The 17984-nt window shown below is 54.5% G+C and overlaps 1 protein-coding gene across 5 annotated transcripts in view; it reads right to left on the reverse strand.

Annotated features, from left to right (window-relative positions):
- KLHL25 (kelch like family member 25) overlaps nucleotides 1-17984 on the reverse strand; it is a 50406-nt gene that overhangs the window by 13727 nt on the left and 18695 nt on the right. For 3 of the 5 annotated variants that reach the window (XM_018066441.1, XM_018066439.1, XM_018066443.1), the window contains one exon: nucleotides 88-1890. In XM_018066441.1, coding sequence (XP_017921930.1) covers nucleotides 107-1876 — 1770 coding nt within the window. In that variant the 5' untranslated portion in view covers nucleotides 1877-1890 and the 3' untranslated portion in view covers nucleotides 88-106. The remainder of the gene's footprint in view (nucleotides 1-87; nucleotides 1891-17984) is intronic. The other 2 variants (XM_018066442.1, XM_018066440.1) reach the window with 1 other exon arrangement.

A 17984-nucleotide genomic window follows, 5' to 3' on the forward strand; every position in this document is an offset into this window, starting at 1 on the left:
CCAGTCACCTGCTTCCTGACTGGCCCAGCCTCCCCTGAAGATGCAGGCTTTGCCCCGAGTGGGTTCGCACAGGGGAGTGGGGCTCACCTGGCTGGCTCCGCGCGCCTCAGGCGGGCAGGTGCTTCCAGGTGCTGACGAAGGCCGTGGGGATGAGCGAGTAGGGCACGGTGGTGACGCAATTCCACGTGTCCGACGTGGGGTCGTAGCAGTCCAGGGTCTTACACCGCTGGGTGCCGAAGTAGCCCCCCACCACGTAGAGCTTGTTGCCCGACGCCAGCGCGTGGCAGGACATGCGCTTGGCGGTCATGTCCCCGATCCGCGTCCACTGGTTGCTCTCGCAGTCGAAGCGGTAGGCCGAGGCGGCCGTGAACTCCGTGTCGCCGCCCATGATGAAGATCTGGCTGCCCAGCACGGCGGCCGCGGTGTACCGCCAGGGCTGCGGGCACTCGGCCTTGATGCTCCACCGGTTCTCCGACGGGTCGTAGCACTGGACCTTGGACACCATGTCCCGGTGGATGCTGGTGCCACCGAACACGAAGAGCTTCAGCTTGGCGCTCACCACCGCGGCGTTGCTGACGCCGTCCCTCAGCGGGGCCACCATGGTCCACTTGTTCGCCCCGGGGTCATACTTCTCCACCTGCTTCAGCGAGACCGACGGCGAGGCCGGGAAGACGCCGGCCAGCGACGTGTGGCCCCCGACCACGTAGAGGCAGTTCTCCAGCTCGGCGGAGCCGTGGCCAAAACGGGCGATCAGCATGGGCGCTGCCTTGGACCACTCCTCGTGGACGGTGTTGTACACCCACACGTCCTTGGAGACCCCGTTCTCGGAGCCGCGGCCCCCGGTGACGTACACCTTGCAGCCGATGGCCGAGGCGCTGAATTCCTTGCGGGGGCTGGGCAGGTCCGCCTTCGGGATGATCTCCTTGGCCTTGTGGTCCACCTGGTAGATCTTGTCGCACATGAAGGTCTGGCCCCCGAGGATGAGCAGCGTGTGGCCGGCCCGGCGCGGCCGGGCGCAGGGGCTGGTGACCACGCCGTCGTTCTGCAGGATCCGGGCCTTGCAGCGCAGCGCCTCGTCCACCAGCAGCCGCGTGCGCTCATCCGCCATGAGCAGGGCGTCGCCGGACGCGGCCTCCTTCAGGCAGTCGGAGGGCAGCAGGGCCAGCCGCACGCCGCGGAGGAGCTCGGGCAGGTGGGCCTTGCGCTGCTCCAGGTCGTGCCGGACCCACTGCAGCACGGCCTCGAAGACCACGCGCTCGTCCTCCGCCTCCAGCTCGTCGCTGGAGACGAGGTCCAGCAGGGTGTCCTTGGAGAGGCTGTTGAAGTCGTCGCTCTGGCGCACGGCCTCGAAGTGCACCAGGCACATGCGCCAGGAGAACTCGTAGAGCCGGCGGCACTGGTGGGCGTCGGAGAGCAGCATCATGCCCAGGCAGTTGGATGGGAACAGGTTCTTCTCCAGGAACTCGGCGGCCGCGTCCCGCACGTCGTGGAACTGCAGCATGTCGCCCGCCTCCAGCAGCGACTCGGCGTTCTCCTCGTTGATGACGATGCGCGAAGAGTAGGCAAAGTCCAGCAGCAGCTCCAGCACCTCGGGGTGCAGGTTGTCCTGGAAGTTGACCGTGTCGTCGTGGCTCTCCCGCAGGCCGTGGCTGAACATGGCCTCGAAGTAGCGGCTGGAGGCGGCCAGCACGGCGCGGTGGCAGGGGAAGGCGCGGTCGCCGGCCCAGAGCGTCACGTCGGTGAACATGCGGTGCTTGCGCAGCGTGTTGAGGTGCGCCAGCACGCAGTCGGGGTGTGAGGCCTTGTGGAACAGCGTGATGTTCATGGAGCCCGTGCTGCTCCGCGACTTGCGGGTCTCGTGGACGCTGACCGACATGCTGAGCCGACCTGCTGGGTTGGGGGGAGGGATGGGGCCACAGGTGAGAGGGGCCAGGCCCCAGGCCCGCGCAGCGTTCCCCAAACCTGGCCGGCCAGCCCCGCCCCACCCCTGCTCAGCTCTGCCACACCCAGACCAAGCCCCGCCCCTCAATCTGACGGTCAAAGGATGACTCCGGCGGTAAAGCCTGAGGGTCATCTCTGGATAGGAGCCTGCCCAGGTGACCTCGACCTACAGTCATCTCCCATGGTTGCAAGAACATGCCACGGTGTCCCCAGCCCAGTTAAGAGGACAGCAGGTGGGCTCGCGTCCCTGGTGGCTCAGTGGTAAAGAATCCCCCTGCCAATGCAGGGGACATGAGTTGGATCCCTCATCTGGGAAGATCTCACATGCTGGGGAGCAACTAAGCCCGTGCACCACAGCTACTGAGCCTGTGCTCCAGAGCCTGGGAGCCGCCACTACTGAGGGTGACGGGCCCCAGAGCCTGTGCTCTGCACCGAGGGGCCCCCGCAACGAGAAGCCCGTGCACTGCGACCAGAGAGGAGCTCCCGCCTGCTGCAACTGGAGAAAAGCCTGCGCAGCAATGAAGACCCAGCACACCCCAAAATAAATGAATCTTAATAAAAAAGAGGACAGCAGGGCAGGGCTAAGCGGCATGCGCTCTGGATACATTCCTCGGCTCAGGGATGCTGCTGCATGCCCCATTCTGCAGCCAGGGAAGCCAAGGCTCGGAGAGGCGGCCGGCTGCCTGACTCCCATGTGGGCCATCCAGTTCCAGCCCAGCAGCCACCCCGTTGGCCAAGGAGACTTAGATTCATGCAGGGGGCCTTTTGCAAAACATCCCCAAGGAGCCACAGAGCCCAGGCAGAGCCGCATGCCCCGGCTCTGCTCCCAGCGGGGCTCTGTCCTGAGCCGGGCTCCATGCAGCCGTGGCCACATTCCTCATCACCCTTGCCCTTGGAAAGCTCGCCGTGAGCCACTGTCAGCCTAAGCGCTCAGTGTAGACGTGCTCTGCAAATCCAGGGCTCTCTAGAGGCCTCTGGACCCAGCTGCAATGAGGCCAGCTGGCCTGTGGCTCACTCCCTGGACACCTGCTCCATTCTGAATCCCAGTGGGAAGCCGAGACAAAGCCCTGGGTGACAGTGGGACACTAACGCAACTCAGATCTGCCTCAACCACAGCAGCCGGAACACCTGCAGCCAGTGGAGTCTCCCTGGTCCTGACAGGTGACTCTGGGCTCCTGGGCTGCAGTGAGCGCCCCACGTGCCCCAGTCTGCCCATCTCTGCTGGGCCAGGGACGTGGGGCTCTGAGTGCTGGTCCCCGGAGCAGACACGAGCTTGAATGCAAGGATTCCAAAGCACTTTAATTAAGTCTGGTCAATGACACCCCAAACCCCACTATGGTGCTGTGGAAACGAGGCTCAGCCAACACCAGGCAAAACCCTAGGCCTCAAAGTGGCCAAAAGCAAACTGCATGCAGCGTCCTGACCCCAGAAGTCTGTGCTTCCAGCTGGTAACAAGGCCAGAAAAAACCCCTTTTCATTTTTACTTTCAAAAGTGTGTAACTCCCCCCGACCCCTCCTCACTCCAGGTCACTTTTGTACTGAAGCAATGACCTGTTGACTTTATTTTGGGGGGCTCCAAAATCACTGCAGATGGTGACTGCAGCCAAGAAATTGAAAGACGCTGCACCCTGGAAGAAAAGCAATAACAAACCTACAGCGTATCAAAAAGCAGAGATATCACTTTGCCAACAAAGGTCCGTATTGTCAAAGCTATGGTTTTTCCAGTAGTCATGTATGCATGTGAGAGTTGGACCATAAAGAAGGCTGAGCATCAAAGAACTGATGCTTTTGAACTGGTGCGGTGTTGGCAAAGACTCTTGAGAGTCCCTTGGACTGCAAGGAGATCAATCAAATCAATCCTAAAGGAAATCAATCCTGAATGTTCACTGGAAGGACAGACGCTGAAGCTCCAATACTTTGGCCACCTGAATTGAAAAGCTGACTCTTTGGCAAAGACCCTGATGTTGGGAAAGATTGAGGGCAGGAGGACAAGGGGGCAACAGAAGATGAGATGGTTGGATAGCATCACTGACTCAATGGACATGAGTCTGAGCAAACTCCAGGAGCTGGTGAAGCACAGGGAAGCCCGGCGTGCTGTAGTTCACGGGGTTGCAGAGTCGGACACAACTGAGCAACTGAACAACGACCGGATGAAGGAAGGCTGTGCTCCAGCTTCGGTTGTCAGTCAAGATCCAAGTACACGGCTATCTCCCTTGCTCCCTCCTCTCCTGGCAAAGAACCAAGGAAGCCACGGTGACGTGATCAGAGCTGCCCGGGCAAGGCCCCAGCTCCCTGGCTGGGCGGGGAAGACAGCGGGGCTGGGCCTGGCCTCGCTGCTCTGGCCCCCGAGCTCCAGGCAGACCATGGGCCAGTGGCCCACCAGGAACAATGCTGCGCAAACCAGCCACTGCGGCCCACAGGGCTCAGGTGAAGAGCTCAGGCTCAGGGGTGTGTGCCTGTCCGTGTGCAGTCTGCAGGAGTGGGAAAATGCAGGACCCCACACCCAGACTATACACAGTGGTCCCCAAGCTACCGCCCACCCAGGGCACCACTCTCTCTGCAGCTCAGTCTCCTCTTTTGTAAGACAAAGCCCCTGCCCTGTTCAGGCCTCCTGAGAGCCCCTCACTTGTTGGCAATTATTTACAGAGCTTGACCTCTGAGCCTGGCCCTGGGACCAGGCATCACAGACGACAGGCTGTGCTGACCTGGCCTCACAAGCTCAGCAGCAGCAACCCCCAACCAGGTCTGAACTGCCCAGCCTCGATTCCAGACCACACAGCACGGTCCCCACACCTTGTGTGACTGCTTAATCCTCATTCCTGCTACTGCCCCTCAATCGTCAGACACCTTCCCAAACATGGCCATCCACTGGGGCCTCCCAGATGGCTCAGCAGTGAAGAATCCACCTGCCAACGCAGGAGACGCAGAAGACCTGAGTTCAATCCCTGGGTGGGGAAGATCCCCTGGAGGAGGAAACGGCAACTCACTCCAGTGCTCTTGCCTGGAGAATCCCGTGGATGGAGGAGCCTGGAGGGCTACAGCCTGTGGGGTTGCACAGCGTCGGACACGGCGGAGCACACACAGGCGTGCAGCTGGGTGATGCCACCCACCACGCCCCCGTGTGCGGGGCCTTTAGAGGGATGTGGCCTCCGATTCGGGGCCCTGATGGTAAGGCTTGACCTCAGTTCCTGTTGTCCCATAGCCCCACCTGCTCTGGGTCCCTGAACACCTCTGCCCAGTGCCCCACCCAGCCAGGAAGCCAGGCTGCTTCTGAACCCCACCGGAGTGTGGTCTGGAACGCTGTGTGTAGCTCCTCCCGGACTCACTTTACAGACAGCGCTGGAGTGGAATGCCAGCCGTGTGACCAGGATGTCACCAGTACCTGCTCCTGCGGGGGGTGCGGGCGGGGGGCTCGGAGGCTGCTTGTGCACAGGGCCTGGCCCCAGGGCCAGCCAGAGAGTGGACAGTCCTGCTCTCCCCACGCAGTGACACATGGACACACACACACTCTAAGCCACTGGGCGAAGGCCCTCTCAGGCTTTCTGGCCCCGTGCGGCCCGCCTCCCTCCATCCCTGGCCCAGATCCACGCTGGGGCAGCCAGTCCGGGAGCCGTGGGGTTGGGCTGGGCCCGCCTCCGCCATGGGGTGCTGTGCATTGGACCACCCTGGAGGGATCCAGGTGGAGACACCCTTGGCGGGGGGTGTTAGGGGCAGGACAGAGCAGGACTCCAAGATACGAAAGTGCCCCAAAGCATGGCAGACCCCGACAGAGTAGCCATGTGCACCTGGAGAATGGGGTCAGGTGACCTCTCCAAGGGCAGCGCTGAGTGGGTGGCCGGGGCCCAGAGCTGACTTCTGTCCCTCTCGGCAGAGGATGCCTGCCCGCTGATGCCAACCCCCTCCCAGGCCAAGATCCTGAGACGCCCAGATACCCCCAGCGGGTTCCCACCCCCAGACGGCGCCCGGCCTGGCTCCACGAAGAAGAGCCGGGAGCAGGGGCATCTGCCAGGCCGGTCGCTTCCCCGTCTGCCCCACGTCCTCTCAGGAGATGCTGGGACCTGAGCCAGCCTTTTAGCAACAGCCCTGAAGCCCCAGGAGATTCTAGGAAGCGAGAGACCCACTGGCCCCAGTTTACAGACAGGAATACTGAGGCCCAGGGGACCTTCAAGATGAGAAAGTGGTCCAGGGAGAGGACCACAGTGTCCACCCAAGCCCACAGGTACCCAGGACTGCCCTTCAGCTCTGGGTCAGCAGTGTGAGAGGTCAGGCCTGGGAGCCGGGGGCCCCCAGGGCTGTGTACCCCACCCTGGGCTCCCTGCCTCACAGCTACAAGATCCCCAGAAGCCGAATTGTCCCCTCCACTGTGACGTGTCTGGGAAAGTTCTCAGTGTTCCCCCAAACCTGCGAAACAGCACCAACATGCTCCCTCGTGCTCAAATCCCACCCCCCACTCCCCCCACACACCAGTTCACACAAGCCCTGTGGCCCCACCTCCTACACGAGTCCCTGTCTGACCCTCCCCACTACCCCCGACTCACAGAACCCCCACACCAGCCTCTGCTTCTGCTTGGGTCTGAATCCACCCAGAAACCAGAGTTATCCTTTAAAAAGCATCACCTTGATCACACCACACCCAGCTCTAAACTCTCCAGGGAAGTCTCAGCAGTCTCAGTAAAATCCCAGGTCCCCACCATGGCCTCTGGGTCCTTACATCCTGCTATTTCCCAAAGAGCTGCCCCTCCAGCTGTGCTGGACGTGTCCCTGGCCTCAGGACCTTTGCACGAGCTGCTCTTCTGCCTGGAATGCTTCTGCCATTCACCTCATTGTCCCTGAATGGCTCACTCTCTCTCCTCCTGACTGTGGCCACCTTGCTGAGGTCATCTCCTCCCCACGCCTCCCCCACTTACAGCACTTGTCACAAATTACAATCACCGGCTTATCTGCCTTCTGTATCTCCAGCCCCTGAAGGCAAGGACCGTGTGTGGTGATAACTGATGGGACCTGGCACAGAGTGGAGGCTCAGCCGGACTGGATGACCAGGACGAGCTGCACATGGCACACGAGCCTCTCCCTGCTAACATCTGCTGCAGTGCTCACACAGCCGCGCTCCAGGCCCAGAGAAGATGCAGGCGAGGCAGCTGTGGATGCTGCCAGGCCGACTGTGACAGCGGACCCGAGGGGGAGACCCTTGAGCCAGCAAAGCACCCCTCCTGCTTACCCCGACACCCGCCTGTTCTCAGGAACCACTCTCTTCCCGCTCCAGGCTGTTTAGACACGGGATCCAGGGCTGGCCAAAGTGGCACATCCCTGGGGTCCCAGCACCTGCCCAGCCATGGTGACGGGCCCCACACCCAGGAGGAGCCTGGAGACGATAGTCTGCGGTGGTGACTCAGCTGCGGGGTGACGTGGCATCCATCCCCGGGGCCGCTGAGAGGCTGAACACAGGCCGGGAGCGCAGCGCCACCCCAGACGGGAGCTGTGCACAGGAGGAGCGCGGGGGCTCGGTGATCGCTGACCTGAGGCCCTCCTCCCCTTCCTTCCTGTCTCGGGACGCCGGGAGTCCCAGCGAGTGCAGGACTCACTGGGACTGGGGGACAGGATGCTGGCCTTGCCAGGGGCTCTCAGCAGGGGGAGTCCTGCCACCCCTCCCACCACCAGGGGAGGTCGCCCCATTCACCAAGAATGGGTTTCACGAGATGATTTCCAGTGACACACGCAGCCCTGTGCCGGGGCTGGAGGACCCGGAGCAGGTGTGAGACGGGAGGTTCCCAGCGGCGGGACGGGTGAGTGCCGAAAGCGTGGGCCAAGTCCAGCGAGGTGGGTGCCTGCTGAGCAACACCACGGCTGTTGCTGCAGCCTGGACCACACGTCTGACCTGAGGGATGCCCAGTGTGCCTCTGGTCACTGCCACGTGGGTGAGGGCACGGAGGAAGGAGCATTGTCTGGGGCCCATGAGGATATGGCTGCCCTTGCGGAGGACCATGAGGGGCTGGCGTGGATTGTGCTGGGAAAGGGAGAGGAAAAGGAGGGGGGAGACAAACTACCAACCCTCTGAGCCCTGCAGCGCGCCACGCTCAGAGCTTCAGCTTCAGCATTAGCTGACAGGTGTGAAAACTTTCCGACGGGACTGTCTTCACCTTCAACTGTGACCATGTATTGCTTCTCCATGAGTACCTGTAAGACGTCCGTCCTGTCTCAAAACTAAAGATTTTAGGAAGGGGCGGGGGGAACAACAGTGTGTTTGCCAAGTCAGTCTGTCCTGGCTCTTGGAAGCCTGTCTCCGTGGCCCCCTACCTTCGGAGGCCCCAGTAAGTCAGACCCTCTCGAGCTGTAGGCATCTCAGGATTATTCTGATGACCTAAGCGTCACCCTGGGCTTTGATGGATACAAGGCACATCAATTACCTGCACGACACTGCCAGGCTCCCGACGAGCGATTTATCATCCCGCTAAGAGGTATCGATCCAGCTCCTACAACAGCTCTGCTCCTGTGACCACAGGCTTTCCCTGCAGGGAAGCGGTTAAAATGCACCCCACAGAAGGGACGGGACCGATGGTGGGGGACCAGCACGGGGCGCTCACCTGCTCCCGCCAAACACTGACAGTACACCTGCAAGTGGAATGCCTCACGCAGAACACCTACTGAATGCCGCTGTAAGGCCACAGACTCCTCTAAGGGAGAGAAAACCTCCGTGCAGCCACGCAGGACCCAAGGAAAAAGAAAGGAAGGGAACAGGGCCTGTGCCCCAGGGAGGGAGCTGTGAAGGAGGAAAGGTCCCTCAAGCTGGGGAGTCCTCTCACTGGCGGGGAGACCAGACTAGAGGGCTTCGGCGCTGAGGAGGACGAGAGCGTGGCATCTGGCTTGCAGAAGGCACTGCAGAGAGTAACCTGCCCGGGAGGTGGGCACCACTGCCCAGAGCTCCCTCGCCTGAGTCACTCATCTGCTGGTGCAGGGGGTGCTGGGTGCTGGCTCAGGTTTCAGAGGTCAGAAGAGGACAGGGGCCGGCTGCGTGGAGAGGCTGGAGTGTGCAACTGAGGGTGTGCTCAGGAGCAGCGAAGGCCCGCCAGAGAGGTAGGCACCATTTCTAGGGGGGTGCCCCAGGAGAGGGCCAGACCATCATAAGGGCGTCCTTCCCTGTGATTGCTCCTAGGCAATGGGACACCGCCTGCAGGAGCTCTGGGGGTGGGAGCGAGTTGCTGCCGTAATACCCGCAAGCAGGTGCCAAGCGCTGTGCCCGCTGTCCTGGGAATACACAGACGGCAGCTGCCCCCAGGAGACCCACGTGGTGGTGGTGGGTCGTGCCCAACTCTTGTGACCCCATGGACTGCAGCCCGCCAGGCTCCTCCAACCATGGGATTCTCCAGGCAAGAACACTGGAGTGGGGTGCCATTGCCATCTCCAGGGGATCTTCCAGACCTGGGTGTCCTGCACTGCAGGCAGTTTCTTTACCAACTGGGCTACCAAGGAATTCCCAAGGAGACCCACAAGCAGGCTCCAAGCCCTGCTCCCACCGTCGCAGGAGCGGCATGGACAGAAGCTGCCGCTACGAGACACCAAGCATGCCCACGCCATCCCGACAGTGCACAAGGGCCTCTGCGCCTGCACACCCCACGCCAAGGGGGGAACGGCCAGCACTGGTGAAGAGGCAGCACGCATTCGATGAAAGAAGGCTCTCGACTGTAAAAGATGGCACAGCAGAAGGACTCGAGCTCACCTCCTCTCACAAAAACCTCAAAATCACAATGACCTGCTGAACGACCATCAGCAGAAAAAGACAGGAACCTACCCCCACCCCCCAGAAAAAACATTTTCCATTCAAAGATAAGGAAGCCACCAAGAGAAGGTAGGAGGAGTGCTTTCATGACACCATCAGATCCTGCAGCCTCCAGGTGAGCGACCCACAGGTTGGAAAGTAATTACATCACAGAGGTTCTCCCACCAGAGGGTCCTGAGCACCTGGTCAGCTCCCCAGCCTGAGGGTCTGGCGTCGGGACAAAGAGCCCTCAGAGCATTTGGCTTTGAAGGCCGATGGGGCTGGAGTGCAGGAGCTCCACAGAATGGGAGAAACAGACTCCACTCTGGGAGGGCACACAGGGTACACCGAGACCCAGCCCAAAGCTCCCCAGGAGCCGGGGCTGGACCAGCCTGTGAGTCCTGGAGGGCCTCCTGGGAAGGCAAGGGTCAGCTGCAGCTGACTGTCCGACAGGACACTGTGGCAGGGCCCCGGGAGAACACTGATCCATGTTAGCTCTCCCAGAGGCTGCCGTTTTGACATCAAGACCTGGCCTTACCCAGTAATCGACAGGCACCAACGCTGGATTGCCACAGGCCAAACAAACAGCAGCACATGAACACAGCCCCACATGTCGACAGGCAGGCCGCCTAAAGCGGTACTGAGCTCACAGTCACCTCTACACACACCACTGGGCCCAGCTCTGCCCACTACAGGGACAGGACCCAGCTCCGCCCACTACGGGGACAGGACCCAGCTCTGCCCACTACAGGGACAAGACCCAGCTCCGCCCACTACGGGGACAGGACCCAGTGCCGCCCACTACGGGGACAGGACCCAGCTCCACCCACTACGGGGACAGGACCCAGCGCCGCCCACTATGGGAACAGGACCCAGCTCCACACAGCAGTGGGCAAACACCAGTCCTCACCACCAGGAAGCCTGAACAAGCCCCAGGACCAGCTGTAAATGGAAAGTAACCTTTAAAAATTGTATAAAAATAACAATAAGTAAAAAATCTTTAAAGATTAAAAGCAAAAAGAAAGGACCACAAAATGTATCTCTGTAATAGAATGCTGTACCAAAAAAATTATAATTAAAAAATTTTTTAACTTAAAAAAATACACTAGAATTAATAGCAGAATAACTGAGGCAGAAGAACAAATAACTGAGGTGAAAGACAGTGTTGAAAATCACTGCAGTGTAACAGAATGAAGAAAAAAGAATGAAAAGAAATGAGGTCAGTGTCGGAGACCTCTGGGGCATTAAACACACCAACAATGGCATTGTGGGGGTCCCAAAAGGAACTGGAGAGACCTGAGAAAATATCTGAAGACATAATAGCTGAAAACTTCCCCAACACAAGAAAGGAAACACTCAAGTCCAAGAAGCACAGAGTCCCATACAAAATAAACCCAAAGAGGAAAAGAATGAGACATATATTAATCAAACTGAAAAAAATTAAAGACCAGGAAAAATTACTGAAAGCCCAAGAGAAAAGCAACAAATAACGTATAAGGGAATCCCCATAAGGTAACAGCTGGTTTTTCAGAAGGAACTCTGCAAGCCAGAAGGGGGTAGCACAATATATTTAAAGTGATGAAAGGAAAAAAAAAAAACCTACAACCAAAAATACTCTGTCCAGCAAGGTTCATCATTCAGATTTGATGGAGAAATCAAAAGCTTTACAGACAAGCAAAACCTAGGAGAATTCAGCACCGCCAAACCAGCCTTATATCCTAAAGGAACTTCTCTACGTAGAAAAGGCCCAACTACAATAGAATCAAGAATATTACAGATGGGAAAACTCATCAGTAAAGGCAAACACGAAGTAAAGGCAAATTAAGTACATTAAACATCTACACATTAAATATAATATCAAAGCCAGCAACTGTGAGTAGATGAGAACACAAATGCAGGATACTAGAAATGCATTGGAAAGAAAGAGGCCAGCAACTTAAAACAAACTGGCACATAAATACCAAACCTGCAATAGCAAAACCTCCCAGGAACCACAAACCAAAAACCTACAGCAAACACACAAGCAATAAAGAAAAAGCAATCCAAATACAACACTAAAGACAGACACCAAATCGAAAGATTGCAAAAGAAGAGAGGAAATAAGACCTACAAATTAAAACAATTAAAATGGCAATAAGAACATACGTATCAATGATTAGCTTACATGTAAATAGATTAAATGCTCCAACCAAAAGACATCGGCTGGCTGGATGGATATAAACACAAGACCCGTCTATGTGCTGTCTGCAAGGGACACACTTCCGACCTAGGGACAGATACAAAGTGAGGGGATGGGAAAAGGCACTCCACGCGAACGGAAATCAAAAGAAAGCTGGAGCAGCAATACTCGTTTCAGACAAAACAGACTACAAGGGACAAGGAAGGCCACTACACAGTGATGAAGGGGTCAGTTCAAGAAGGAGATGCAACAACTGTAAACATCTATGCACCCAACAGAGGAGCGCCTCGACACACAGGGCAGACACTAACAGCGTAAAGAAGAGCTTGACAGGAACACAGAACAGGGAGGGACTTCTCTGACAGACGCCTAGACAGAGCGCCAATAAGGAAGCAGAGGCCTTAAACGACACATTAGACCAGATGGGCTGAACTGGCATTTATGGAACCCTGCGTCCAAACAGCAGCAGAACACCTTCTCCTCTCAACTGCACACCATACATTCTCCAGCGCAGTCACATCTCAGGTCGCAAGTCAAGCCTTGGTAAGCTTGAAGAAAACTGAAATCACATCATCATGCTCCAAGCACAATGCTGTGAGATTAGGAACCAATTACAGAGGCAAAAAACTATGAAAAACAAAAAAACCCGGAGGCTTAACGATATGTTACTAAACCATCAGTGGATCACAGAAGTCAAAGAGGAAATCAAAAGATGCCTTGAGACAAATGAAAACATAAATATGATCATCCAAAACCTATGGGACGCAGCAAAAGCAGTTCCATGAGGGAAGTTTACAGTCTTACCGAGGAAACAAGACAAATCTCAAATAACCTAGCCTTATACCCAAAGCAACTACAGAAAGAACCAAAAAAATCCAAATATCCAAAGACCCAAAGTTAGAAAAAAAGAAATCATAAAGATCAGAGCAGAAATACACTTGATCGTAGCCCAAAGGCCCAGAAATGATAAAGAACAGAAATAAATGAAATAGATAAGAAAATAGAAAAAAAAACCCAATAAAACTAAAACTTGGTTCTTTGAAAATATAAACAATTGATAAATAAATTGATAAATTTTAGTCAAACTCATCAAGAAAACAAGAGAGAGGGCTCAAATCAATAGAAACAGAAATGAAAAAGGAGAACTTAAAATGAACACCACAGAAATAGAAAAGATCATGGGAGACTACTACACCTATATGCCAGTAAAACGGACAACCAAGAAGAGATGGATAAATTCTTAGAAAGATACACACTTCCAAGACTGAACCAGGAAGAAATAAAAAGTATGAATAGGCCAATTACAAGTACTGATATTGAAACCATGATTTAAAAACTTCCAACGAACAGAAGTACAGGACCAGGTGGTTTCACAGGCGATTCTATCAAGTATTTGGAGAAGAGTTAACACCTACCCTTCTGAAACTTGTTCAAAACACTGCAGAGGAAGGAACAGATCCCAAGCTCCTTCTACAAAGCCACCATCACCCTGATACCAAAGCAGACAAAGACATCTGTCCCCCGCCCCGCCACCGAAAGAAAATTACAGGCCAGTATCACTGATGAGGGGTTTCCCTGCTGGCTCAGATGGGGCATCACCTGCAGTGCAGGAGACCCAGGTTCAGCCCTTGGGTTGGGAAGATCCCCTGGAGAAGGGAATGGCTACCCACTCCAGTACTCGTGCCTTGAGAATCCCATGGACAGTGAACACAGACACAAAAGTACTCAACAAAATACTAGCAAACTGAATCCAACAATACATTAAAAGGCTCATACACCACCATCAAGTGGGACTTATCCCAGGGATACAAGGATTCTTCAATATTACACGCCACATTAACAAATGCCACCACACTCTTGAGTGTTATATACCACATTAACAGACCGAAGAATAAAAGCCACATGATCGTCTCAATAGAGGCAGAGAAAGGCTTTGACAAAATTCAACACCCACTTATGGTAAAGACTCTGCAGAAAGTGGTCACAAAGAAAATATACCTCGACATAATATAGGCCATATATGACAAACCCACATCTAACATCATTCTCGATGGTGAAAAACTAAAAACATTCCCTCTAAGATCAGGAACAAGCCAAGGATGTCCACCCTCACCACTTTTATTCAATGTGGTTTTGGAAGTCCTAGCCACATCAATCAGAGAAACAAAAAGAAAGAAAAGGAATCCAAAGTGGAAAAGAAGTAAAACTGTGATTCTTTGCAGATGACATGATACTACTATACACAGAAGATCCTTAAGATGCTACCAGAAAACCACTAAAGCGTGTCAGTGACTCTGATAAAGCTGCAGGATACAGAATTAACACAAAGAAATCTGTTGCATTTCTATATGCTAGCAACAAAAGATCAAACAGAGAAATTAAAGAAACAATCCCATTGACCACTGTATCAGAAAGAATACCAAGGAATAAGCCTACACAAGGAGCCAAGAGCCCCGCAGACTGAAAACTATAAGACACTGATGAAAGAAATCACGGAGGACACAGAGATAGGAAGACTCGACACTTAAAACGACTATACTACTGAAGGCAGTCTACAGACCCGATACAATCCCTAGCAAATTACCAAGAGTATTTTTCACAGAACTAGAACGAAAAGTTCTTAAGTTTGTATGGAAACACAAAGGACCCTAACAGCGAAAGCATTCCTAAGAAAGAAAAACAGAGTGAAGGAATGAGACTCCCTGACCTCAGACTACACTACGAAGCTATGGTCATCCAAACAGTACGGTACTGGCACAAAAACTGACTAGATCAATGAAACAGGATAGAAAACTCAGAAATAAACCCTGTACCTGTGCTCAATTAATCTATGACCAAGGAGGCAGGAATAACAGTGGAGAAAAGATAGGCTCTTCAATAAGTGATGCTGGGAAAACTGGACAGCTACATGTAAAAGAATGAAATCAGAACATTATTTAATGCCATACACAAAAATAAACTCAAAATGGACCGAAGACCTAAACGTGAGGCCAGACACTATAAAACTCTTAGAAGATAACAGAGGCAGAACACTCTCTGACATAAATCACAGCAAAATCTTTTGGGGTCCACCTCCTAATGAAAATAAGGACAAAAATAAACAAGTGGGATCTAATTAAACTTAAAAGCTTCTGCACAGCAAAGGAAACCATAAACAAAATGAAAAGACAACCCACAGAATGGGAGAAAATACTTGCAAACAATGTGACCAACAAGGAATTAGTCTCCAAAATATACAAACAGCTCCTGCTGCTCTGCATCCAAAAAACAAACAACTCAATCAAAAAATGAGCAGAGGCTCTAAACAGACATTTCGCCAAAAAAGACATACAGATGGCCAACAAGCACATGGAAAGATGCTCAACATAGCTTATTATTATTAGACAAATGCAAATCAAAACTATAATGAGACATCACCTCACACAATAAAAAAGAATGAATATGTGTATGTCTAGTTGAATCATCCTGCTGTACCCCTTAAACTGACAACAATATAAAGCAACTATACTCCAAAAAAAATAAAAAATATACAAAAATAAATGTTTTAAAATTGCCCCCTCCTCCAAAAAAAAAGGCACCAAATAACAAGGGGTCCAGCTCATCCCTTCCCTGCTCCTTGGAAAGTTACCCAAATAAACAAGGAAACAAGCCAAGGGGCAAAACATTCAGAAGAAAACTTGCCAAGCTCTCCAAAGATCCCAGTGCCACTCTCAGAGAAAAAGGCACCAGAGACCAGAGCTGCATTTTGAAGGCCACTCTTTGGGAGGCCCAGCTCTGTCCTGGATCACTCACCCCTCCCCGCTTCCATCCCCAGCCAGGAGTCAGCAATTTTCTGAATGAGGGTGTCAACTGCATCCTTCCAGGCCAGAGGGAGCTGGAAAAGCCCAGGGCCCAGCTGAGGGGCTGCAGGTAATGTTCTCACCGGCTCATCCACCACAAACTTTCTGAACAACTCCCACGTGCCAGGCAGGGAGCCAGGTTCCTGCCCCAGCGGGGCTGCACTGTGGGGTTGGCAGTAGGGAAGGGGGCAGACAAGATCTGGCAGCAGTCAGCACACGAACCAGGGAACAGGACACACGGCCTCAAAGTTCTATGAAGAAAATAAAAAGGCAGTGGGCCACCAGGCAAGAAGACGACGGTGGGTTCTTTCAGGCCCCTTTGAAGAGGGGACGCTTGGGCTGAAACTTGAGTGATGTGCGGAGCCAGGATGTGCTGGCAGGGAAGGGAGGCTTCAGGCGGAGAAGCGGCAGGTGCAGAGGCCAGAAGCCACCGGCCCTGCAGGGAAGAGCAAGGCCAGGGACGGGCAGGGACACCATCACATGGGGCCAGGGACTTCCGAGCCCTGGAGCCAGACGTGTGCGAGAAGAATTCGCCGCGGACGTCCCAGCTGGAAGAAGCGGACCCCAGCCCGGAGAGGGGAGGGGCAGCATGCACTCTGGAGCTGGATCTCCCGCACAGGAACAGGGCCCCTGGAGACAGCCCAGCCCTTCCTGTGTGACCCTGGGAAAGTGAGTTCACCTCTCTGGGCCTACTTTTCTCAGCCACAAAAGTGATGATGAAAGCAGCTGCGGCCTCATAGGTTTGTTAGGAGAATTGCATGGGACAAGCATCGGGCCGGCCGTGCCCTCTCCTTCTCACCCAGTCAGCTGTTTTATTACTGCTGCTATTACCACTGTCACGGAATAAACACAGAAGACATTCCCCTAGCCTTGCTCCAACTGCAACCTTCACTTCTGAATAAAGGGCTTTTTCACTGTCCACCCTGTTCATTTTTAAGTTGATTTTTTTTTTTCTTAACAAGTATGCAGTATTTTTGTAGTCAGGAGAAACCCTGAAGGTTTTCTTCAAGCCTCCTGGGTCTGGGTTACTTCTAGAACTGTGATAACGAAGGATTCCAGCGCTATCAGATAACACATGCGTGCAGGGCCTCATGCTGCAGCCAGGGTCCGGGGAGGGGGCTTCCGAGAGGACGCCCCGTGATACTGCAGCCCAGATCCCCGCTCTGCCCACACCTGGAGGACGCACACACCTCGGGGAGCTCTTGGGGTGCAGGGGCAGCCATCTGTTCAGGTTTCAAGTAGAAAACAAACTAAGTACCTCATGAAGCAGGCAGATCTCACTGCTAATTGAGAGTAAAATCAGTATGATCGCTGCCACTGAAGTAGAGCCACAGATCATCCTAGATACAAGTGAACTGCCAATGGGGCCTTTCCCTAGATACTTCTACTGTTCAGTGGCCCTTTCTTTGAAAAAAGAGAACAAAAAAAAAACAAAAAAAACTATATATCTCTTCAAAAATTGGACATACCTGCAACAGTTTTAAAATGGTTGATATTCTCCACTATGCGTTTATTTATTTTGATCTCGTTTTTCAGCTTGGGATTGTGAAGGTTTCAAACCTGCAGGCAAGTCCTGGGAATTGTGTAAGGCATGCCTCCTGGTCTCACGGGGTCATAGCGTCTGCTGGGTGCTGCTCCGCCCCGCCCCGCCCCAGCCCGAGGCCTCACCCCATCCTGGCCTCCTGCAAGCCCCAGCCCTCCTGCAGGGCACTGGGCTGGCCGTGGGGGCGGTTCTAGAGCACAGTGAGGCTCAGCCAAGTGGTGAGGCTATCTGCCTCATACACAGCTCGGCAGTAAGTGGGGCTTCTCTTCCGGCAGCACAGAATGTCCTGTGTCAAACAGCAACCCAGAGAGAGGGGCGGAGGCCGCCCCTGAGGTCACCCCCACAGACGGAAGCCCAACCCTTCCACACCCTCTGATGAGGCACCCTGTGGGGCAGCCAGGTACCCACCTGCCATCCTGAGGTCGTGGGCAGCAGTGCCACTGCCAAAGGGTCTCATACACGTGCACACACTCACACACACTCCCAGGCGAGCAGTGACCCCGTCCGCCCACACCCAAAGTCAGGAAGGGAAAGGGGGTCCCAGAGCACCCAGAGGGGCGGGCAGACACCTCAGGGCCTGCTCTGTGTGCCCCGGCCTTTTCACTTGATGCACACGACCATTAAGCACACTTGCAGTGCAGCCACTGAGCTCTCAGGATTGACACAGCCAGGCCCCAGGTGGACGCAGTCTCTGTCATCAGGACTATTATTCTGAGTTGATAGATGCTG

This window comes from Capra hircus, chromosome 21, assembly GCF_001704415.2.
Source record: "Capra hircus breed San Clemente chromosome 21, ASM170441v1, whole genome shotgun sequence".
Classification (NCBI taxonomy): domain Eukaryota; kingdom Metazoa; phylum Chordata; class Mammalia; order Artiodactyla; family Bovidae; genus Capra; species Capra hircus.